The following is a 25,535-nucleotide window of genomic DNA, read 5'->3' on the forward strand; positions in this document are numbered from 1 at the left end:
CAGCTACCTCCGCTTCATCATACAGAGAGTCCTCCTGCTGGGACCCTGACCAGTGTGATGATGTCGAGGGCCGTTCCCAGCGAGCTCGCTTAGGCCGTCTGGGACTGTCGTCCGTGTCAGAGCCTTCACCCTGGGATGCATGGGACATCCCCGGAGCCCGGAGTTGATCCAACTGAGGGGGACCAGGGGGCAATGATTCAACAGTGCCCATGGTCTGAGGTACCGGTCTGGACTGCAAAGTTTCTAGAATTTTAGTCATAGTCACAGACAATCTATCAGCAAAAACTGCAAACTCCGTCCCCGTCACCTGGACAGTATTCACAGGTGGTTCTGCACACAATGGGGATCAGTGGAACCTGCCGGTAGAACAGCCTCACAAGCAGTACAAGCAGCATAGAAAGCCTGTGCCTTGGCACCCTTGCTTTTTGCGGACGACATGCTGTCCTCTGAGCAATCTAGGAGGGTATATAGCCAAGAATAGCGACCGTACAGTGCAATGTATAGAATACAAGCATAAAAGTACAAATGAACACTTCGGCGCTAGTGGGGTCAGCACTTCAGGTGCTGCTTACCGCCCGCTGAAAAGCGGGTGTGTGGTCGCCAGAATCCCGTGTCTCCCCCAGAGCTTGTCTCCCCTCTCCAGCTCCGACTGCACACAGGAATGGCTGCCGGCGTCCTGTGAAGAGGGGCGTACCGTGGGCGTGCCTCAGACAAAGTGCGGGAAACTGGCGTCCCACTGTGTTCAGTGAGTGGGCTGGAGTATGCAAGCAGACTCCAGCCCTCGGCGCTGACGTCCGGCACAGCGTCCCGCCCCTCCCCTGACTGGCAGGCCTGGGGGCGGGAAAGCCACGAGACTAGGCCGTAAAAGCCGGGGACTCGAGTAATAAGCGCGGCCGTCCAGAGGCACGGCCAGCGCGGAAGTCCCCGGCGCACTACAAATCCCAGCCGCGCCGCAGTGTAAAACTGACAGCAGCGGCCGGCGCGGCAGTCCCCAATACATTAACTAACTCAGCAAAGCTGTAGTGAGTAGTGGCACAAGCGCGCAGCGCTGTTGTCCCCAGCGCACTAACACACCCAGCAATGCTGCGGTGTGTCTGCGCGCGGTCTGTACGGGGACACAGAGTACCTTGACGTAGCAGGGCCATGTCCCTGACGATACTCAGCTCCATATCCAGCAGATACCCCAGTGGCAGTGGATGGAGCACGGTCTCCTGTGCCTGGAGACCGGTAGGATCCCACTTCACCCAGAGCCCTAAGGGGGATGGGGAAGGAAAGCAGCATGTGGGCTCCAGCCTCCGTACCCGCAATGGATACCTCAACCTTAACAAACACCGCCAAGAGTGGGGTGAGAAGGGAGCATGCTGGGGGCCCTATATGGGCCCACTTTTCTTCCATCCGACATAGTCAGCAGCTACTGCTGACTAAACAGTGGAGCTATGCGTGGATGTCTGACCTCCTTCGCACAAAGCTTGAAAACTGAGGAACCCGTGATGCACGGGGGGTGTATAGGCAGAAGGGGAGGGGCTTTACACTTTTAGTGTAATACTTTGTGTGGCCTCCGGAGGCATGAGCTATACACCCAATTGTCTGGGTCTCCCAATGGAGCGACAAAGAAACACACAATATTTCACTTATTAACCCCCAAAACACTCCTAAAGGTCTGACCTAATCCACACGATGTCCCACACCAGCTGTGCTACAAACATATGCCCAGCGCATGGGCACAGATTATGACCGCATGCTGTGGTTTCAGATGGAAACAAAGCCGCAGTGATGAGCGGTGACGTCACTCAGGTTATTTGCGGTCCCAGGAGAAATACCGTGGGAACCTCCAGCTGTTACCGCAAATAAACTGAGTGACGTCACCGCTCATCGCTGCTGTTAAGTCATTCTCTGCCTGTAGCCCACAGCGTGCGGACATGTTCTGTGCTCGAGTGCTGTGCCTTCAGTATGTACGTAGCAGAGCTAGAATCGTCATGGGACCTCGTGTGGATTACTTCAGGCCTGGGTCTTTGGGGGGTTAATAAAAGAGTGAAAGAGGGTGGATTTTTGTATTGCATTTTAAATAAAGGATTTTTTTCGGTGTTTGTGTTTATTTCTTTTCATTTACAGCTGAGTAATGGGGGGGTCTTATAGGCACCTTCTATTACTAATCTAGGGTTATTCGCAGGTGTGAGCTGTCATTAAACCCTTATTACTCTGACTGCCACTGCACCAGGGCAATCAGGACAAGCCGGATAAAGTTCCGGGATTGTTGCATCTAACGGATGCGACAATCCTGGGCGGCTGCAAACTGCTATTTTTAGGCTGGGGGGTCCAATAACCATGGGTCTCTGCAGCCTGAAAATATCAGACACCAGCTGTTGGTGTTATCATGGCTGAATATCAAAAGAGGGGGGGACCGCAAAGAGGGGAGGTTTCTGTTACAGCAAGTTGCCACCCAGCCAAAAAATAGCGACTGAAGCTTCACCCTCTTTACCAATGCTTTTTGCTTCACAAGCGCTTGCGGGGAACAAATTAGAAGAAAAATGGACACCTTCTGGGAGGTGTGTCCTGTGTCATTAGTACATGATAAATGAAGGTCCCCATCATATACTGGGAATGGATAGGTGTAATCAAATGAGCGACTTCTTGTTTATTTATACTGGCGCTCCAAAATTTGCAAATCATCCATCCATTCATCCATCCATCCATCCATCCATTCATCCATCCAGGATTGTAGAAAAAAAACAAACAAAAAAAAACCAAACACTGAGCTCATAAAATAAAGAGAACAATGTCTGTAATAAAAATACATGTATTTGTAAATAAAGTTAATTAAAAAAAAAAAAAAAAAAGTTGTCCATTTTTGGCCTTCACATTCCCATCCCTTTCATCACCCTAATAAGTTACTATTAGTCATGGCGTCTTTGTGTCCGGTTGGTCTCATAAGAGGCACGAATAGGAGAATCTTGGAAATGGGATGACATCTTTGATATTGTCCACTCCCAAAACGAACTGCAGGTATCTCTCAAATCCCATCCCGAAACCGCTGTGTGGAACGGATCCAAACCGACGTAAATCTAAATACCTGCGGGAGAGGAAGCAAAGTGAGGAGCTGTAGAGGTTACCGAGCATCCAGCTGAAAAGGACATATAGGAGGAGCAATGGAAGAAAACACGGAAGTGAGATGCTCTCTGCCAATCATCACCTCCGAGGACATTACTGGAGATGTTGATTGGTTGGTTGACAGAAACAGGGCCTCCCGCAGAAGGCAGCTGCTAAGTCCATTTCAGCTGAACTCCAGGCAACGTACAATTCAAACTGTAGAATAACTTTAACTGGGAAATAAGTGATAGGATGGATAGGGGGATGGGTCCTACATTTTTTTTGTCCTATATAATAAATTGGAACTTACCACTGGTATGTATCAGTCAGTCCTAACCTAAAATAGACAAGAAAAAAACAAAGATAAGGGGTGTCTTATCTAGTTAAAAAGGTCATCATCCTGATAGTAAGAGCTGCACTCACTATTCTGCAGAAGCAGTCACTGTGTACATACATTACATTACTGATCCTGTGCTGATCCAGAGTTACCTCCTGTATTATACTCCAGAGCTGCACTCACTATTCTGCTGGTGCAGTCACTGTGTACATACATTACATACCTTATCCTGAGTTACCTCCTGTATTATACTCCAGAGCTGCACTCACTATTCTGCTGGTGCAGTCACTGTGTACATACATTACATTACTGATCCTGTACTGATCCTGAGTTACCTCCTGTATTATACTCCAGAGCTGCACTCACTATTCTGCTGGTGCAGTCACTGTGTACATACATTACATTACTTATCCTGTACTGATCCTGAGTTACATCCTGTATTATACTCCAGAGCTGCACTCACTATTCTGCTGGTGCAGTCACTGTGTACATACATTACATTACTTATCCTGTACTGATCCTGAGTTACATCCTGTATTATACTCCAGAGCTGCACTCACTATTCTGCTGGTGCAGTCACTGTGTACATACATTACATTACTTATCCTGTACTGATCCTGAGTTACATCCTGTATTATACTCCAGAGCTGCACTCACTATTCTGCTGGTGCAGTCACTGTGTACATACATTACATTACTGATCCTGTGCTGAGATAAATGGATTTATATATTAATGTCACAGAGGGGGGGGGTAGAGTTTATTCTTTAGAGGTTAGAAAAAATACCTAATTTCTCTAACAGAAGAACCAAGTGGGGGAATCAATACTACGCGGCTGATAACATCTCTGAGACCAGTGAGGTCACACAATGCTGCGGTAACATCACAGATAAGGGAAGCAAAAAATTCAGAATGAGATTTATAATAAGAGATAAAAATCATAATTTCGCAATTAGTTTTGGTTACAGTCGAAGAAGCAGCAAAATACAGACGTGAACTCTCTGTTACCTCCGAATGTAAGTCAGACGCTCATCACACATTCCACGGGAATTAAGTGGGTCTGGTCCGATCAATGACATCACTGCCCGGCGCAGACCAGAGCCAGGAACCTGTCCGGAGCAAAGCGAAGGAGCGCGCGCCACTATCACAGGCGGGGAGCCGAGACACCACATTACAGCAAGTATTCTACTATAACATATTATATATATATATATATATATATATATATATATATATATATATATATATATATATATATTTTCATACATAGCATGCAGAGGCGTTATATTACCGTATTTTTCGGACTTTAAGACGCACCCTGGTTTTAGAGGAGGAAAATAAAATTTTCAGCAAAAAATTTGGTCATGACACACTATTATGGGGCGAGGAGCTGACACTGTTATGGGGGCAATGTCCCCAAATTCTCTAACTAAGGTACCCCATCCTGGTAATGATCCTCCTGCCTTGTATATATGTACCCCATCCCGGTATATATTCCCATCCTGCTATATATTCCCATCCTGCTATATACCACCATCGTGGTATAGCCCCATCCTGCTACATAGCGCCATCCTGGTATATGACCTTATCCTGCTATATACTGCCATCCTGCTATATACCCCCATCCATCCTGCTATATACCCCCATCCATCCTGCTATATACTCCCATCCATCCTGCTATATACTCCCATCCATCCTGTTATATACTCCCATCCATCCTGCTATATACCTCCATCCATCCTGCTATATACACCCATCCATCCTGATATATACCCCCATCCATCCTGCTATATACTCCCATCCATCCTGTTATATAACCCCATCCATCCTGTTATATAACCCCATCCATCCTGTTATATACCTCCATCCATCCTGATATATACCTCCATCCATCCTGATATATACCCCCATCCATCCTGCTCTATACCCCGCATCCTGTGACACACAAAAAAAAATAAACGTTTATACTCACCTTTCCTCGCTCCGTGCAGCATCGCTCCTCCTCCTGTCAGTGCCGGCAGCAGCGCCGCTGGAGTGTGGAGCAGTCACTGTTGTCTGCAGCATCGCTCGTTCTCCTGTCTGCTGGCCAGCTGACCTGTGTGGAGACTAGCGGTGCGCACAGGGATGACGTCATCGCTGTGCTCACCGTTCTCTACACAGATCGGCAGACAGGAGGACGAGCGATGCTGGAGACTACGGTGACGGGTGAGTATACTGATACACTGCCCCCCGCGCTGATGATGATGCAGTGAATACAGCCACACATGATCACTGCAGGCTGTAGCTGCCAGGGGTGATCACGCGGGCCAGCTGTTATGCGCGCATCCCCTGCCCATCATCCCGCACACCTGTCAGCGCCGGCTTCAGTGCTGAGGGATGATGGGCGTGCATATCAAATGAGCGGGCCCACGTGGTCATGGCAGGTGCTGCTACAGCCTGCTCATGCCCCCGATAACCCGCGCCACCGCAGCACCCTCATTCCACGCAGCCACATTCAGACCATAAGACGCACCCCCACTTTCCCCCAACATTTGGGGGAAAAAAGTGCGTCTTATAGTCCGAAAAATAAGGTATACTGCACAGGACTAAGGAGAAAGCATTTGACCACTACATGGAGAACAATTTTCAATTTATCGTTATATAAATATGTCAATAATATCCACTATGTACAAGAATATAACTACTATAATACTGCTTCTATGTACAAGAATATAACTACTATTATACTGCCCCTATGTACAAGATATAACTACTATAATACTGCGCCTATGTACAAGAATATAACTACTATAATACCGCCCCCTATGTACAAGAATATAACTACTATAATACTGCTCCCCTATGTACAAGAATATAACTACTATAATACTGACCCTATGTACAAGAATATAACTACTATAATACTGCTCCCTATGTACAAGAATATAACTACTATAATACTGCCCCTATGTACAAGAATATAACTACTATAATACTGCCCCTATGTACATGAATATAACTACTATAATACTGCCCCATATATACAAGAATATAACTACTATAATACTGCCCCGTATGTACAAGAATATAACTACTATAATACTGCCCCGTATGTACAAGAATATAACTACTATAATACTGCCCCCTATGTACAAGAATATAACTACTATAATACTGCCCCTATATATAAGAATATAACTACTATAATACTGCCCCTATATACAAGAATATAACTACTATAATACTGCCCCCTATGTACAAGAATATAACTACTATACTACTGCCACTATGTACAAGAATGTAACTACTATAATACTGCTTCTATGTACAAGAATATAACTACTATAATACTGCCCCTATATATAAGAATATAACTACTATAATATTGCCCCTATATACAAGAATATAACTACTATAATACTCCCCCCTATATACAGGAATATAACTACTATAATACTGCCACTATGTACAAGAATGTAACTACTATAATACTGCCCCTATGTACAAGAATATAACTACTATAATACTGCCCCTATGTACAAGAATATAACTAATAAAATACTGCTCCCTATGTACAAGAATATAACTACTATAATACTACTCCTATGTACAAGAATATAACTACTATAATACTGCCCCCTATGTACAAGAATATAACTACTATAATACTACTCCTATGTACAAGAATATAACTACTATAATACTGCCCCCTATGTACAAGAATATAACTATTATAATACTACTCCTATGTACAAGAATATAACTACTATAATACTGCTCCTATGTACAAGAATATAACTACTATAATACTGCCCCGTATGTACAAGAATATAACTAATATAATACTGCCCCCTATGTACAAGAATATAACTACTATAATACTGCCCCTATGTACATGAATATAACTACTATAATACTGCCCCCTATGTACAAGAATATAACTACTATAATACTACTCCTATGTACAAGAATATAACTACTATAATACTGCCCCCTATGTACAAGAATATAACTACTATAATACTGACCCTATGTACAAGAATATAACTACTATAATACTGCTCCCTATGTACAAGAATATAACTACTATAATACTGCCCCGTATGTACAAGAATATAACTACTATAATACTGCCCCTATGTACATGAATATAAGTACTATAATACTACTCCCATGTACAAGAATAGAACTACTATAATACTGCCCCGTATGTACAAGAATATAACTACTATAATACTGCCCCGTATGTACAAGAATATAACTACTATAATACTGCCCCCTATGTACAAGAATATAACTACTATAATACTGCCCCTATATATAAGAATATAACTACTATAATACTGCCCCTATATACAAGAATATAACTACTATAATACTGCCCCCTATGTACAAGAATATAACTACTATACTACTGCCACTATGTACAAGAATGTAACTACTATAATACTGCTTCTATGTACAAGAATATAACTACTATAATACTGCCCTCTATGTACAAGAATATAACTACTATAATACTGCCCCTATATATAAGAATATAACTACTATAATATTGCCCCTATATACAAGAATATAACTACTATAATACTGCCCCCTATATACAGGAATATAACTACTATAATACTGCCACTATGTACAAGAATGTAACTACTATAATACTGCCCTCTATGTACAAGAATATAACTACTATAATACTGCCCCTATGTACAAGAATATAACTACTATAATACTGCCCCTATGTACAAGAATATAACTAATAAAATACTGCTCCCTATGTACAAGAATATAACTACTATAATACTGCCCCCTATGTACAAGAATATAACTACTATAATACTACTCCTATGTACAAGAATATAACTACTATAATACTGCCCCTATGTACAAGAATATAACTACTATAATACTGCCCCGTATGTACAAGAATATAACTAATATAATACTGCCCCCTATGTACAAGAATATAACTACTATAATACTGCCCCTATGTACATGAATATAACTACTATAATACTGCCCCCTATGTACAAGAATATAACTACTATAATACTACTCCTATGTACAAGAATATAACTACTATAATACTGCCCCCTATGTACAAGAATATAACTACTATAATACTACTCCTATGTACAAGAATAGAACTACTATAATACTGCCCCGTATGTACAAGAATATAACTACTATAATACTGCCCCCTATGTACAGGAATATAACTACTATAATACTGCCCCTATATATAAGAATATAACTACTATAATACTGCCCCTATATACAAGAATATAACTACTATAATACTGCCCCCTATGTACAAGAATATAACTACTATAATACTGCCCCCTATGAACAAGAATATAACTACTATAATACTGCCCCTATGTACAAGAACATAACTACTATAATACTGCTCCTATGTACAAGAATATAACTACTATAATACTGCCCCTATATACAAGAATATAACTACTATAATACTGCTTCTATGTACAGGAATATAACTACTATAATACTGCCCCTATGTACAAGAATATAACTACTATAATACTGCCCCTATGTACAAGAATGTAACTACTATAATACTGCCTCCTATGTACAAGAATATAACTACTATAATGCTGCCCCTATGTACAAGAATATAACTACTATAATACTGCCCCTATGTAGAAGAATATAACTACTATAATACTGCCCCCTATGTACAAGAATAGAACTACTATAATACTGCCCCTTATGTACAAGACTATAACTACTATAATACTGCCCTCTATGTACAAGAATATAACTACTATAATACTGCCTCCTATGTACAAGAATATAACTACTATAATACTGCCCCTATGTACAAGAATATAACTACTATAATACTGCTTATTTGTGATTTAGTTTTTTATTAAAGATGAGTAGCTAATCCCCCGGCTTTTCTGCAGCTGTACTGATGGCACTGATGCTGGACGTTTCCCCTTCTGGGGTCCATCAGACGGCCGTGCACGCGGGTTGTGGTCAGAGTGGAGAACGTGACGGCACACACGGGTTTGGCGGCATTTAGTGATATGTGCCTCTCGTTACCATCATCATCTCTCCCATAAAATAATCCTAGAAATAACTTTCTCCTCATTGGAGTCAGCTGCTGGGTAATGAGAGCCGTGTGTTGGGCGCACAACAGTGACATGTGAGGCCGTCGTCATATGGCCCTGATTTGGGAAGTTAATAAATGTACATTGAATTAATTGAGCGAAAGATAAAAATAGCCCAGAAGCAGTGTCATGGCTGAGTGCCCCGGCCCCGGAGCGGGAGGGAGGGCAGGCGAGGGCCGCACCTCGTGCCTGAATGTGTAGAATGTGTGAGAAAGTACAAACAACTCTGGTGCTGAGCGTGAATGAGCCACCTGCCATACTGTACACAGGTGTTACACCGCTGGGATCACTGCTATACCATACACAGGTGTCATATTTCTGGGATCACTGCCATACTGTACACAGGTGTTATACCGCTATTATCACTGCCAAACCGTACACAGGTGTTATACCACTGATATTACTGCCATACTGTACACAGGTGTTATACTGTCATCATCACTGACATACTATACACAGGTGTTACACCACTATTACTGCCATACTGTACACAGGTGTTACACCGCTGGGATCACTGACATCCTGTACACAGATGCATCACGGGGTCCTTCTATGATATCACACAATAAACAGAGCAGGCAATGGGTGAACAATCCAAAGAACATTTTTTCCATGCAATTCAGAAGGTCCATAAAATAATCCACCACGCAGAAGGTAAAGTAGTTCAGTAAGTGATAAATGTTCAGGTCTCTCTTGGGGTGTGGACCGTAGCCCCAGCTTCACCCACAAAGGATAAATCTTTCTGGTCTCTTGTCCTCAGACAGACTGAATATTCTCCCAGGTAAGCAGAGAGGTTGGGTGGATTCCAGGCAGGGGGTGATTAACCTGCAGACAGGACAATGTACACACAAGGCAACACTCCCAACATCTGAACATACCCCAACCACCATATCCCACCATCTCAACCTCTCCCCCTTCTGAATATGTGAGTACGCCATGAGGTCTACACAGACCTCTGGTCACCTCACTTAAGTCCATGTTGCTCAGCTGTTGATAGTCTATGGTTCTTCTTGCCGGGACAGTCCATCAGCGTTCTGGTGTTGGCTTCCTCATTTGTATTGGATGGAGAAGCTGTAGGGTTGTAAGGACAAGCTTCACCGCAGTAATCGTCCATTGTCCCCTGACACGCGGTTCAGGCACGCGAGGGGGTCGTGGTCCGTCACAATTGTCAAGTCTCGGCCATTCAAATATGGTTGCAATAATTTCAGTGCCCATATAATCGCAAGGCACTCCTTTCGATGGTGGCATAGGCAACTTCCCGATCCAGTAGTTTCTGACTGGCAAAAGTGACAGGAAGTTCCTCTCCAGTGGTGGTCACCTGGCTAAGAACTGCCCCAATCCCGAATGTTGACGCATCTGTCTGCACGAGGAACCTGCGCTTACAGTCCGGGGCGGCCAAGATAGAAGCAGTGATGAGGATGGTCTTTAATTCTGAGAAGGCATCCACGCATAATGGTTGTCCACGTCACATTGCTAGGCATGTTCTTGTGGGTCAGGATGGTTAGGGACTTGCCCAAGGGGCTGAAATTAGGAACAAATTTTCTATAGTATCCAGCAGTTCCCAAAAAAAGTACCTGCTTCTTAGTCTGGGGTCTACACCAGTTACTAATGGCTTCCACCTTTGCAGGCTCTGGCCTTAGGGTCCCTCCCCCTACTCTGTGCCCGATGTACTGCACCTCAGCCATCCCCAACTGGCACTTCTCAGGACGAATGGTAAGTCCTACAGTCAGGATACGGTCCAGCACTATGGCCAAGTGCTTAAGATGGTCCTCCCAGGTTGTGCTGAAAATGGCAATGTTGTCCAGATAAGCAAAGTCCTGACATTGTTCAAACACTCGATCCACCAGTCTTTGGAAGGTAGCGGGGGCATTTTTCTACTCAAGGAAAGGAACTCAAATAGTCCAAAGGGAGTAGAGAAGGCGGAGCGCTCCGGAGCGTCCTCTGTTAGGGGTATCTGCCAGTACCCCTTGCTCAAGTCTAGCGTGGTTACAAAGTGGGCACTAGCTAGCCGATCCAAAAGATCATCGATCCTGGGCATGGGGTAAGCATCACTCTTGGTGGCCTCGTTTAAAATCCGGTTATCAACGCAAAACCGTGTTGTACCATCCTTCTTGAGGACCAGAATGACAGGAGGCCCAGGGGCTGTGAGATGGCTGAATAACCCCCCGCTCTTTCCTCTCCTACAGTTCGTGGTTTATCATGCCTTGAACAGCCTCTGGGAACCGGTAGGCACCTGCTGGATGGGGCGTTGTCCGGAGGTTTCCACATGGCGGCTGGTGAGAGTTGTCCGCCCTGGCTTTGAGGAGAAAGCGGAAGCCCTTGGCCTTAGTACAGAGAAGATATCGTCCTTTTGTATATCCGATAAGTGTGAGCCCAGGGACACTTGTTCCAGGGATCCTCTCACTTGGGTGACCTGAAGAAGATCAGTGAGATACTCGTCCTCAGAGTTATCACAAGGGGGGCAGCAGATGGCCAGAACAGGAAGCGGTCGGTCATGGTATTCTTTCAGCATATTGATGTGGACAGTCTTCTGTCGTAGACCACTAACGTCCAGGGCAATAATGTACAGTCATGGCCAAAAGTTTTGAGAATGACACCAAAATGCTATTTTCACATGATCTGTCGCCCTCTGGTGTTTAATTGTGTTTGTCTGATGTTTACATCACATACAGAAATATAATTGCAATCATATTATGAGACCAAAAGGTTCTATTGACATTAGAATGAGTTAATGCAGCAAGTCAATATTTGCAGTGTTGACCCTTCTTCTTCAGGACCTCTGCAATTCTCCCGGGCATGCTCTCAATCAACTTCTGGAGCAAATCCTGACTGATAGCTGTACATTCTTGCATAAGCAATGCTTGCATTTTGCCAGAATTTGTTGGTTTTGGTTTGTCCACCCGTCTCTTGATGATTGCCCACAAGTTCTCAATGGGATTAAGATCTGGGGAGTTTCCAGTCCATGGACCCAAAATCTCTATGTTTTGTTCCATGAGCCATTTAGTGATCACCTTTGCTTTATGGCAAGGTGCTCCATCATGCTGGAAAAGCCATTGTTGGGTGCCAAACTGCTCTTGGACGGTTGGGAGAAGTTGCTCTTGGAGGACATTCTGGTACCATTCTTTATTCATGGCTGTGTTTTTAGGCAAGACTGTGAGTGGTGCGATTCCCTTGGCTGAGAAGCAACCCCACACATGAATGGTTTCAGGATGCTTAACAGTTGGCATGAGACAAGACTGGTGGTAGCGCTCACCTCTTCTTCTCCTAATAAGCTGTTTTCCAGATGTCCCAAACAATCGAAAAGGGGATTCATCTGAGAAAATGACTTTACCCCAGTCCTCAGCAGTCCACTCCCTGTACCTTTTGCAGAATATCAGTCGGTCCCTGATGTTTTTTCTGGAGAGAAGTGGCTTCTTTGCTGCCCTCCGTGAAACCAGGCCTTGCTCAAGCAGTCTCCGCCCCACAGTGCGTGCAGAAGCACTCACACCAGCCTGCGGCCATTGCTGAGCTAGCTCGGCACTGCTGGTAGTCCGATCCCGCAGCTGAAACAGTTGTAAGATACGGTCCTGGCGTTTGCTAGTCCTTCTTGGGCGCCCTGGAGCCTTTTTGGAACAATGGAAGCTCTCTCCTTGAAGTTCTTGATGATGCAATAGATTGTTGACTGAGGTGCAATCTTTGTAGCTGCGATACTCTTCCCTGTTAGGCCATTTTTGTGCAGAGCAATGATGGCTGCACGTGTTTCTTTAGAGATAACCATGGTTACCTGAAGAGAAACAATGATACCAAGCACCAGCCTCCTTTTAAAGTGTCCAGTGGTGTCATTCTTACTTAATCATGACTGATTGATCGCCAGCCCTGTCCTCATCAACACCCACACCTGTGTTACTGGATCAATCACTAAAACAATGTTAGCTGCTCCTTTTAAGGCAGGAATGCAATGATGTTGAAATGTGTTTTGGGGGTTAAGAAGGGAATTTTGTTACTTACCGTAAATTCCTTTTCTTCTAGCTCTTATTGGGAGACCCAGACGATTGGGTGTATAGCACTGCCTCCGGAGGCCACACAAAGCAATTACACTAAAAAGTGTAAGGCCCCTCCCCTTCTGGCTATACACCCCCAGTGGGATCACTGGCTCACCAGTTTTAGTGCAAAAGCAAGGAGGAAAGCCAATAACTGGTTTAAACAAATTCTCTCCGAGTAACATCGGAGAACTGAAAACCGTTCAACATGAACAACATGTGTACCCGCAAACAAACCAAAAATCCCGAAGGACAACAGGGCGGGTGCTGGGTCTCCCAATAAGAGCTAGAAGAAAAGGAATTTACGGTAAGTAACAAAATTCCCTTCTTCTTCAGCGCTCTATTGGGAGACCCAGACGATTGGGACGTCCAAAAGCTGTCCCTGGGTGGGTAAAGAAATACCTCATGTTAGAGCTGCAAGACAGCCCTCCCCTACGGGGAGGCAACTGCCGCCTGCAGGACTCTTCTACCTAGGCTGGCGTCCGCCGAAGCATAGGTATGCACCTGATAATGTTTGGTGAAAGTGTGCAGACTCGACCAGGTAGCTGCCTGGCACACCTGTTGAGCCGTAGCCTGGTGTCGTAATGCCCAGGATGCACCCACGGCTCTGGTAGAATGGGCCTTCAGCCCTGATGGAACCGGAAGCCCAGCAGAACGGTAGGCTTCAAGAATTGGTTCTTTGATCCATCGAGCCAGGGTGGCCTTAGAAGCCTGCGACCCTTTGCGCTGACCAGCGACAAGGACAAAGAGTGCATCCGAACGGCGCAAGGGCGCCGTGCGGGAAATGTAGATTCTGAGTGCTCTCACCAGATCTAACAAATGTAAATCTTTCTCATACCGATGAACTGCATGAGGACAAAACGAAGGCAAAGAGATATCCTGATTAAGATGAAAAGAGGATACCACCTTCGGGAGAAACTCCTGAATGGGGCGCAGCACAACCTTGTCCTGGTGGAAGACCAGGAAGGGAGCCTTGGATGATAGTGCTGCCAGCTCAGACACTCTCCGAAGAGATGTGATCGCTACCAGAAAAGCCACTTTCTGTGATAGTCTAGAAAGTGAAACCTCCCTCAGAGGCTCGAAGGGCGGCTTCTGGAGGGCAACTAGTACCCTGTTCAGATCCCATGGATCTAACGGCCGCTTGTACGGGGGTACGATATGGCAAACCCCCTGTAGGAACGTGCGCACCTTAGGAAGGCGTGCCAAACGCCTCTGAAAAAAGACGGATAGCGCCGAGACCTGACCTTTAAGGGAGCCGAGCGACAAACCTTTTTCTAACCCAGATTGCAGGAAAGAAAGAAAGGTAGGCAATGCAAATGGCCAGGGAGACACTCCCTGAGCAGAGGACCAGGATAAGAATATCCTCCACGTTCTGTGGTAGATCTTAGCGGACGTGGGCTTCCTAGCCTGTCTCATGGTGGCAACGACCCCTTGGGACAATCCTGAAGACGCTAGGATCCAGGACTCAATGGTCACACAGTCAGGTTCAGGGCCGCAGAATTCCGATGGAAAAACGGCCCTTGGGACAGTAAGTCTGGTCGGTCTGGGAGTGCCCACGGTTGGCCGACCGTGAGCTGCCACAGATCCGGATACCACGCCCTCCTCGGCCAGTCTGGGGCGACAAGTATGACGCGGCTGCAATCGGATCTGATCTTGCGTAGCACTCTGGGCAAGAGTGCCAGAGGTGGAAACACATAAGGGAGCCGGAACTGCGACCAATCTTGCACTAGGGCGTCTGCCGCCAGCGCTCTTTGATCGCGAGACCGTGCCATGAAGGTTGGGACCTTGTTGTTGTGCCGTGACGCCATTAGGTCGACGTCCGGCACCCCCCAGCGGCGACAGATTTCCTGAAACACGTCTGGGTGAAGGGACCATTCCCCTGCGTCCATGCCCTGGCGACTGAGGAAGTCTGCTTCCCAGTTTTCTACGCCGGGGATGTGAACTGCGGATATGGTGGAGGCTGTGGCTTCCACCCACATCAGAATCCGCCGGACTTCCTGGAAGGCTTGCCGACTGCGTGTCCCCCCTTGGTGGTTGATGTATGCCACCGCTGTGGAGTTGTCCGACTGAATTCGGATCTGCCTTCCTTCCAGCCACTGCTGGAAGGCTAGTAGGGCAAGATACACTGCTCTGATTTCCAGAACATTGATCTGAAGGGTGGACTCCTGCCGAGTCCACGTACCCTGAGCCCTGTGGTGGAGAAAGACTGCTCCCCACCCTGACAGACTCGCGTCTGTCGTGACCACCGCCCAAGACGGTGGTAGGAAGGATCTTCCCTGTGATAATGAGGTGGGAAGAAGCCACCACTGCAGAGAGTCTTTGGCCGTCTGGGAAAGGGAGACTTTCCTGTCCAGGGATGTTGACTTCCCGTCCCATTGGCGGAGAATGTCCCATTGAAGTGGACGCAGATGAAACTGCGCAAACGGAACCGCCTCTATTGCCGCCACCATCTTCCCGAGGAAGTGCATGAGGCGTCTTAAGGAGTGCGACTGACTTTGAAGGAGAGCCTGCACCCCAGTCTGTAGAGACCGCTGCTTGTCCAGCGGAAGCTTCACTATCGCTGAGAGAGTATGAAACTCCATGCCAAGATACGTTAGTGATTGGGTCGGTGACAGATTTGACTTTGGGAAGTTGATGATCCACCCGAACGCCTGGAGAGTCTCCAGTGCAACATTCAGGCTGAGTTGGCATGCCTCTTGAGAGGGTGCCTTGACCAGTAGATCGTCCAAGTAAGGGATCACAGAGTGTCCGTGAGAGTGCAAGACTGCTACCACTGCCGCCATGATCTTGGTGAACACCCGAGGGGCTGTCGCCAGACCAAATGGTAGAGCTACGAACTGAAGATGGTCGTCTCCTATCACGAAGCGTAGAAAGCGTTGGTGCTCTGTAGCAATCGGCACGTGGAGATAAGCATCTTTGATGTCTATTGATGCTATGAAATCTCCTTGAGACATTGAGGCAATGACTGAGCGGAGGGATTCCATCCGGAACCGCCTGGCGTTCACATGCTTGTTGAGCAGTTTTAGGTCCAGAACAGGACGGAAGGAGCCGTCCTTTTTTGGAACCACAAAGAGATTGGAGTAAAATCCTCGCCCCCGTTCCTGAGGGGGGACAGGGATCACGACTCCTTCTGCTCTTAGAGAGTCCACCGCCTGCAGCAGGGCATCTGCTCGGTTGGGGTGAGGGGAGGTTCTGAAGAACCGAAGTGGAGGTCGAGAACTGAACTCGATTCTGTACCCGCGAGACAAAATGTCTGTTACCCACCGGTCTTTGACCTGTGACAGCCAAATGTCGCAAAAGCGGGAGAGCCTGCCACCGACCGAGGATGCGGAGGGAGGAGGCCGAAAGTCATGAGGTAGCCGCTTTGGAAGCGGTTCCTCCATTTGCTTTCCTGGGGCGTGAGTGAGCCCGCCAGGAATCTGAGTTCCCTTGTTCTTTCTGAGTCCTTTTGGACGAGGAGAATTGGGCCTTGCCCGAGGCTGGAAAGGACCGAAACCTCGACTGCCACTTTTTCTGTTGAGGTTTACTTGCTCTGGGCTGTGGTAAGGAAGAGTCCTTACCCTTGGACTGTTTTATGATTTCAGCCAATGGCTCACCAAACAGTCTGTCTGTAGATAATGGCAAGCTGGTTAAGCATTTTTTGGAACCAGCATCTGCTTTCCAGTCCTTTAACCACAAGGCTCTGCGCAAAACCACAGAATTGGCGGACGCCATAGCGGTACGGCTCGTAGATTCTAGGACAGCATTGATAGCATAGGTCGCAAACGCAGACATTTGCGAAGTTAGGGACGCCACCTGCGGCACTGCTGGATGTATGATAGCATCCACCTGTGCTAAACCAGCTGAAATAGCTTGGAGTGCCCACACGGCCGCGAATGCTGGAGCAAACGACGCGCCGATAGCTTCATAGACAGATTTCAACCAAAGGTCCATCTGTCTGTCGTTGGCATCTTTAAGTGAAGCGCCATCCTCTACTGCGACTATGGATCTAGCCGCAAGCTTGGAAATTGGGGGGTCCACCTTTGGACACTGGGTCCAGCGTTTGGCCACCTCAGAGGGAAAAGGATAACGGGTATCCTTAGAACGTTTAGAGAAACGCTTGTCTGGATGAGCGTCGTGTTTCTGGATCGATTCTCTGAAGTCAGAGTGGTCCAAAAAATCACTTAATTTACGCTTGGGATACAGGAAATGGAACTTCTCCTGCTGTGCAGCTGCCTCCTCTGCAGAAGGGGCTGGGGGAGAAATATCCAACAGTCTATTAATTGCCGATATAAGGTCATTAACCATGGCGTCACCATCAGGGGCATCCAGATTGAAAGGAGCCTCAGGATTAGAATCCTGATCACCGTCCTCAGTCTCATCACAGAGAGACTCTTCTCGCTGAGACCCTGAGCAGTGTGATGACGTGGAGGGTCTTTCCCAGCGAGCTCGCTTAGGCTGCCTGGGACTGTCATCTGAGTCAGAGACTTCAGCCTGTGATGCTTGAGACCCCCTTGAAGTACGGATTAGTTCCAACTGAGGGGGACCGGAGAGCATAGACACAGCAGTGTCCATGGTCTGAGTAACTGGCCTGGACTGCAAGGTCTCCAGGATTTTTGACATAGTCACAGACATTTTATCAGCAAAAACTGCAAAGTCTGTCCCCGTCACCGGGGCAGGGTTCACAGGCGTCTCTGCCTGGGCCACTACCACCATAGGCTCTGGCTGACGAAGTGCCACTGGGACTGAACATTGCACACAATGTGAGTCTTTGGAGCCTGCTGGTAGATCAGCCCCACATGCAGTACAAACAGTGTACACAGCCTGTGCCTTGGCACCCTTGCGTTTTGCGGATGACATGTTGCTGCCTCCTCAGAGCAGTACAGGGTGTCCAGCCAAGAAGCGACCTTACAGTGCAACTATATATATATATGGTACTAAGAAAAAAGTACACTAATATAACACTGAGGCACTAGTGGGGCCAGCACTAAAGTGCAGCTTACCGCCCGCTTAGGAGCGGGTGTGTGGTCGCCGAAATCCCTTTAGTCTGGGTCTCCCAGAGCCTGCTGCCTTTCCCCAGCCAGACCGCATGTGTAATGGCTGCCGGCGTCCTTGTGGAGAGGGGGGGCGGGCCCTGGGCGTATACAGACGAAGAGGGGGAAGCCTGCTTCCCACTGTGCCTAGTGAGAGGGCTGGAGCATGTAAATAAAGCTCCAGCCCTCGGCGCTGCCAATTGAGCAGCGTCTCTCCCCTACCCTGATTGACAGGGTGGGGGCGGGAACGAAGCGGCGCTAGGCCGCAGAAGCCGGGGGCTAAAGTTAGAAGCGCCGCCGCCGTAAAAGCGCGGTCGGCGCAAAGTCCCCGGCGCACCACAAGTCGCAGCTGCGCCGCCGCTCCAGTAGCGGTCGGCGCAGTAGTTCCCAACATGTAACGTCACTCAGCAAAGCTGCAGTGACCTAACCCCGGCGCACAGCGCTACTGTCCCCGGCGCACTATAACGCTCAGCAAGCCTTGAGAGTGTCCGTGCCTGCCGGGGACACAGAGTACCTGAAAGTTGCAGGGCCTTGTCCCTGAACGGCACTCCCGCTCCAAATCCAGCAGGTTCTCTGGGTCTGTGGATGGAGCCCGGCCTCAGGGCTTGGAGGCCGGTAAGATCCCACTTCCACAGAGCCCTCCAGGGGATGTGGAAGGAAAACAGCATGTGGGCTCCAGCCTCTGTACCAGCAATAGGTACCTCAACCTTACAAGCACCACCGCGGGTGAGAAGGGAGCATGCTGGGGGCCCCATATGGGCCCTCTTTTCTTCCATCCGATATAGCCAGCAGCTACTGCTGACTACAAACAGTGGAGCTATGCGTGGATGTCTGACCTCCTTCGCACAAAGCAGAAAACTGGTGAGCCAGTGATCCCACTGGGGGTGTATAGCCAGAAGGGGAGGGGCCTTACACTTTTTAGTGTAATTGCTTTGTGTGGCCTCCGGAGGCAGTGCTATACACCCAATCGTCTGGGTCTCCCAATAGAGCGCTGAAGAAAGTTAATTTTCTTAGCCAATATTGACTTTGCAAGTAATTGCTGTGAAGCTGATCACTCTTTAATGACATTCTGGAGTATATGTAAATTGCCATTAGAAAAACTTAAGCAGTAGACTTTGTAAAAATTAATATTTGCAGCAATCTCAAAACTTTTGGCCATGACTGTAGTTCGTGTCATTAATTTTCTTGACAAACTGATAAGGGCCTTCCCATGTTGCGTGAAGCTTGTTGGCAGGGGCAGATATAACCGGAGGGGTATGGGTTGCAGGAGCAGGCTGTGGCATATTGACCAGAAGACTCCTCCATTGCGGTCGGATAGTAAAGGCCTCATCAGCCAGGGCTGCAGCTCCATCCAAGGTGCATGGCGTGCGCTCTCTGACCCACTCCCGTATTTCTGAGGGACACTTGTAAAGAAATTGTTCTATAAGAAATACCTGTATAAAGGTCTTCCACAGTGAAGGTGTCTTCTGCTTCCAGCCATCTCCGACATGCCTGAGACATCTTATGGGCATACATCCTAAACGATCCCCCCGTGGTGCATGCGAGGTCTCGGAACTGTGCCCTATGTGAGTCTGCGGTCATGGCATGGTAATCCAGGATAGTCCGCTTTACAATGTTGTAATCCCGGTTCTGCTGTGAGTCAGTGGTGCGATAAGCCTCTACCAGGCTTCCGTTCAGGAGTCCCACTAACACACGCACCCAGCCAGAGTGGGGAACCTCCATCACCGCACAGTGCAGCTCAATGTCCTTGAAGAAGCCTTCCACATCTCCGGAAGCCTCATCAAATGGCTTGAAGTCCGCCCGGGTGATCCGTACAGGCTTCCGGATCGCTGGGTTTACACTACAACTCATATTATTCCCTTTGTCGGACACCGTTGCTTCTTGTCTCCTCTGTGCTCGCCGAGCAGCCTGCTCCTTATAGTCCTGAGCTACATCGGGGCCAAGAGCTGCCATCTCTTCTTCGAACCACACCACCCACTGGCTTTTTGGGGCAGGCGTCCCCGTCCCCAGTGCTTGTCCCTCAGACATCTGGGAGGAGTGGATCTGGCTCTCACCCACAAGTAGATCAATTAAGGCTTCTTTACTCAGTCCCTGGTAGCTCAGGCCCAGATCTCTGGCTCTCTTTTGTAGACTACATGCGGTCCAGTTTCTGTACTCACTCTATGGGTTGCTCTCCATTAGGCTGCACTCTGTTGATCCCACTGCTGCCACCAGTTGTGACGGGATCCTTCTCCCATATCACACAATCAACAGAGCGAGAGATGGCTGTACAATCCAAAAATCCTTCATTCCATGCAAACTCATAAAATAATTCACCACACCGAGGGTAAAGTAGTCCAGTAATGGGATAAATGTCCAAGTCTCTCTGGGGTGCGGACTGTAGCTCAGCTTCACCCACAGAGGATAAATCTTCCTACTTGTCTCTTGTCCTTAGACAGACTGAATAATCCCTTAGGTAAGCAGAGAGGTTGGGTGGATTCCAGGCCCCCTCCCCCAGTCCTAGGGACAGAAGCACTGCAGGGGGTGATTAACCTGCAGACAGGACAATGTACACACAAGGCAACACTCCCAACATCTGAACATACACCACCCACCATCACAAGGTGTTACAACGCTGATATCACTGCCATACTGTGCACAGGTGTTATACCGCTGGAATCACCGCCATACTGTACACATGTTTTACTTATCCCTTCTTGATATCCCATATCATGATATACTGAACTGGTCAATGACATGTCTGAAATCAGGATGTATGGCTGTGTATAAACATTTCCTCTGTTTGTGACCTTCCAATAATTCAACATGTCCAATAATCCGGCACCTGAAGAATCAAACTATGTAAAATATACCTGTCCAGACGCGACTGCAGGATGTGAAGTCTCTCTTCTCTCAAGCTGCCGCCAAACAGTTCTCCGATCCCCGGGACGAGTAGATCCACGGCGGCCACCTGCAGCGAGCAATAAGGGGAGAGTCAGCGCGTCCTCCTATACCGTACACTGCCTATAGGCTCGAGGTAATGACAACATTGTTCTGTAGGGGGGAGTTAGCAATGACCGCCATCGATCATACGGTGGGGCTACGTTTACTATAGGGGCTGTCCACCACCTAGACCAGGGGAAGGGGGGGGCGGGGAGACATCAGTTTTTTTAAAAGATGTATTCTAAGTGTTAGCCACCAGGTGGCAGCATCTTGCCCCATGGTTCCGGTGTCCCCCAGTGAAGAAATATCGGATATTATTTCACAGACTCCAGAGCCGTTTGTGTTTCCTAACAGTAAAGCAGTTTATTTTCCAGATGATATAAATTGCATAATGGGAAATGTGGGGACTGGTTACGACAGAACCGTTTTGTTTTGTTTTTCTCACTTTCATCCTCGCCTATGGGGCAACGCGGTGTAAGACAGCTGGGAGTGGGCGGGGGGAGGCTAGATTTGGCTTTTTATTTGCTTCTTTGTTGGATAACATTTTCACCAGTTTCCCACTTTATATCATACTGGAAACAGTCAGTAAGCTGCTGCTGGCAACACTAAGGCCCTGTGCGCACGCTGCATTTTTTTGGTGCAGTTTGTGAAACAAATCTGCAGGTCTATTCTTATGCCAGCAAAGTCAATGAGAATTCTGAAGTGCCGTGCACACGTTGCTTCTTCTTTCCTGCGTTTTGTAGCCCTTCCAGCTATTGATTTCACAGGGAAAAAAAAGCATGGCTCAAAAATGCACCAAAAATGCATGTGCTTTTTGATGCCTTTTTCTGCACCAAGCACCAAAAACTCAGCGTGTGCCACAAACCCTAACAATGATTATTATGTCTCTTTATTCCATCAGGTGAGATTAGAACCCCTCTTATTCTCTGTTTGTTGCCTTCATCCCACCTATGCAATCTTCAGTATCCTAAAGGGAGATACAGGAGCTTTTCCTCTAGTTATCACCCCTCCTGCCCATCACAGAGTATCACCTATAACCGTGCGTGTTCTCAGGAGCTTTTCTCTGCGTTATCACCCCTCTTAGATAACATTCTTCAAACAGTACATTTTCAATAAATAGTGGCGGATGGGGGTTTAGAAACTAGTTAATCTGCGACATTTCAATCCAACCCCCACTCTGAACCCACCCTGTCCTTTTCCCCCCAAAATATTTTTAGAGGCCTTTTTTGGAATCAGAACTAGGTCTTATATAAAGGCCATAATTATGCTATAATTCTATTTTTTTTTTTTTTTTTTACAGTTAAATAGTTTGGACTGGTGCTTGTTTGTGCTCTGTAGGCATGAGGAGACATACAGTGCCTTGAAAAAGTAATCATACCCTGTGAATTTTTCCCCATTTTTTTCACATAACACCCACAATATTATTGGGATTTTATGTGATATACCAACACTAAGTAGAAACTATTTGGGAAGTATGAAGGAAATGATACCTGGTTTTTTAAATACTTTACAAATAGAAATCTGAAAATTGTGATATGTATTTGTATTCAGCCCCGAGTGACCAATTGCCTCCAAAAGTCGCCTAATTAGTAAATTGAGTCCACCTGTGTGTCATTTCTTCTCAGTATAACTACAGCTATTCTGTGAAGGCTTCAGGGTGTTGTGAATACATTTTCCAGTTTGGGGCTCCCTCTTGTGGTCAGTGCTGGCAGTGCAGTTGATTTGCGGAATGAAATCCACACATCTGTAGAGGACTGGCAATCAGGGTCAGATTGGGACTATATAACTGAGTAGTTTTCTCTTGTTACTTGCCGGTGCTCAATGGTCTCCTGTGTGTTCAGGACATTCTGTAATCAGCTCTGCTCACAGCCAGAACTCCTCTCAGATAAGTGGCGTTTGTACCCCTGCTGTTTGTTTTCCACTTTCTTGTTATTTTTTTTCTGCTTTGATACTAATGCTTGATTCCTATTTTGCCTGTGTGGAGTTCCTGGTGGAATTGGATCATTCCCTGCTGGGAGTGTCTGTATACTTACCTCCATGATTCTGCAAGGTATTGTGTTTGTCATGCTTGGTATTAATTCAGTCCCTCATCTGTATTAGTGTTTCTGGATCCCAGTAACATTTGAGTGCTGATACAGTGGGGGTGAGGTTGTGTGACCTCAGGATTTTTCCATATCAGAAGTGCTGGTATATATTAGGGTTTTTACGGCTACAGACAGTACTCCTTCCTATCCTTTCCTATACAGATAGTTTGGGCCTCACCTTTGCTGAATCTGTCTTTTCTAGCTTTGTATTGTGTTTTTCTATATCACCGTAGCCTTTACATGCGAGGGGCTATCTTTGTGGACTGCTCTCTGTGAGAATATTTAATTCTCCAGCTGTGTCGAGACGACTAGGTCATCGTAGGCTTGTCCCACGGCTACTTCTAGTTGTGTGTCAGGATTAAGTCTGCAGTCTGTTTAGGTTCCAGCCACTCTGTTACCATTTGGGATTCCGCATTTCTTGATCCTCCTCGGTCCCTGAGTCATAAGTTTTTTTTTGAGAACTTTAGGGATCAAACAGCAGCATGAAAACCAAGGAGCACACCAGACAGGTCAGGGATAAAGTTGTGGAGAAGAGTAAAGCAAGGTTAGGTGATAAAAGCCCAAACTCTAAATATCTCACACAGCAGTGTTCAATCCATCATTCAAAAATGGAAGGAGTATGGCGCAACTGCAACCCTACCAAGACACGGCCATCCACCGATACTGACATCTTAACAAGGAGAGCACTAATTAGAGAAGCAGCTAATAGGTCGATGGTCACTGGAGGACCTCAAGAGATCACAGTTTTGGGGTGGAGAATATATCTACAAGACAACTATTAGTCGTATACTCTCCCACAAATATGGAATAGTGGCAAGAAGAAAGACATTTTTGAAAGCCATAATTAGTCCCGTTTGCAGTTTGCTTAAAGCCATGTAGGGGACACAGTGAGCATGTGGAAGAAAGTGCTCTGGTCAGATGAGACCAAAGTAGAACTTTTAGAGCTAAATGCAAAACTCTATGTGTGACGGAAAACTAATACTGCACATTATCCTGAAAACACCATCCCCACCGTCACACATGGTGGGGGCAGCATCCTGCTGGGGGGAGGCTTCTCTTCAGCAGGGGCAGGGAAGCTGGTGATAGGAAGATAGATGGAGCTAAAAACAGTACAATCTTGTTAGAGGCTGCAAAAGACTTGAGACTGGGGTGTAGGACAACGACCCTAAACATACTGCTAGAGCTAGAATAGAGGGTTTAGATCAGAGCATATACATGTGTGTGAACGGTCCAGTTACAGTCCAGACCTAAATCCCATTGTGACAAGACCTGAAAATTGCTGATCACAGACGCCTCCATCGAATCTCACTGAGAGCCGTGTGCAAAGAAGAAGGGGCAAAAATGTCACCTCTAGATGTACAAAGCTGGAGAGACGTCCCCCAAAAAGACTTACTGTAGTAATTGCAGTGAAGGCCCTACAAAGAATTGACTCAGGGGGCTGAATACAAATGCACGTCATAATTTTTCAAAAACCTTTAGAAAACCCTGTATCATTTCCTGTACACTTCAAAAATACTTTCTACTTAGTTTGGTATATCACATACAATCCCAATAAAATAAATTTAAGTTTGTGGGTGTTACATGAAAAAAACAAGGGTAGGGGGGCCGGGCCCCGCAGCTGCACACATTATTTTGTGTTACTCACAGACAGATGTTTTGTAGTCATCGGAAGATTTACTGCAGTCCCAGCTGGTGCTCAGTCCGTATAGAAGTCAACTAGTAAAAGCTCTTTGAAGAAGACGATGACTGCACTCACAGTGGGAATCTGCGGCTTTATTCTCTGCCAAGGTACAGATTTACAGCATGTGGGGAGAGGCGGGTGTGCGGCCACGCCGGACGGCGGCCTTTTTGCGCTTCAACAGAGCGCTTCTACGGGTCCTGTTGAAGTGGGAAAAGGACCCGTAGAAGCACTCTGTTGAAGTGCGAAATCGTCCGGCGTGGCCGCACACCCGCCTCTCCC

The 25,535-nt window shown here is 46.8% G+C and overlaps 1 protein-coding gene across 1 annotated transcript in view; it reads right to left on the reverse strand.

The window, feature by feature from the left end:
* Positions 1-2,781: 2,781 nt before the first annotated feature.
* The window catches only part of NARS2 (asparaginyl-tRNA synthetase 2, mitochondrial), a 37,904-nt gene continuing 15,150 nt past the window's right edge, over positions 2,782-25,535 (reverse strand). Inside the window, exons 13-15 of the mRNA XM_075334694.1 lie at positions 21,422-21,519; positions 3,398-3,424; positions 2,782-3,070 (exon numbers count right to left, since the gene is read on the reverse strand). Coding sequence (XP_075190809.1) covers positions 2,926-3,070; positions 3,398-3,424; positions 21,422-21,519 — 270 coding nt within the window. The 3' untranslated portion in view covers positions 2,782-2,925. The remainder of the gene's footprint in view (positions 3,071-3,397; positions 3,425-21,421; positions 21,520-25,535) is intronic.

Source organism: Anomaloglossus baeobatrachus, chromosome 2, assembly GCF_048569485.1.
Source record: "Anomaloglossus baeobatrachus isolate aAnoBae1 chromosome 2, aAnoBae1.hap1, whole genome shotgun sequence".
NCBI lineage: Eukaryota > Metazoa > Chordata > Amphibia > Anura > Aromobatidae > Anomaloglossus > Anomaloglossus baeobatrachus.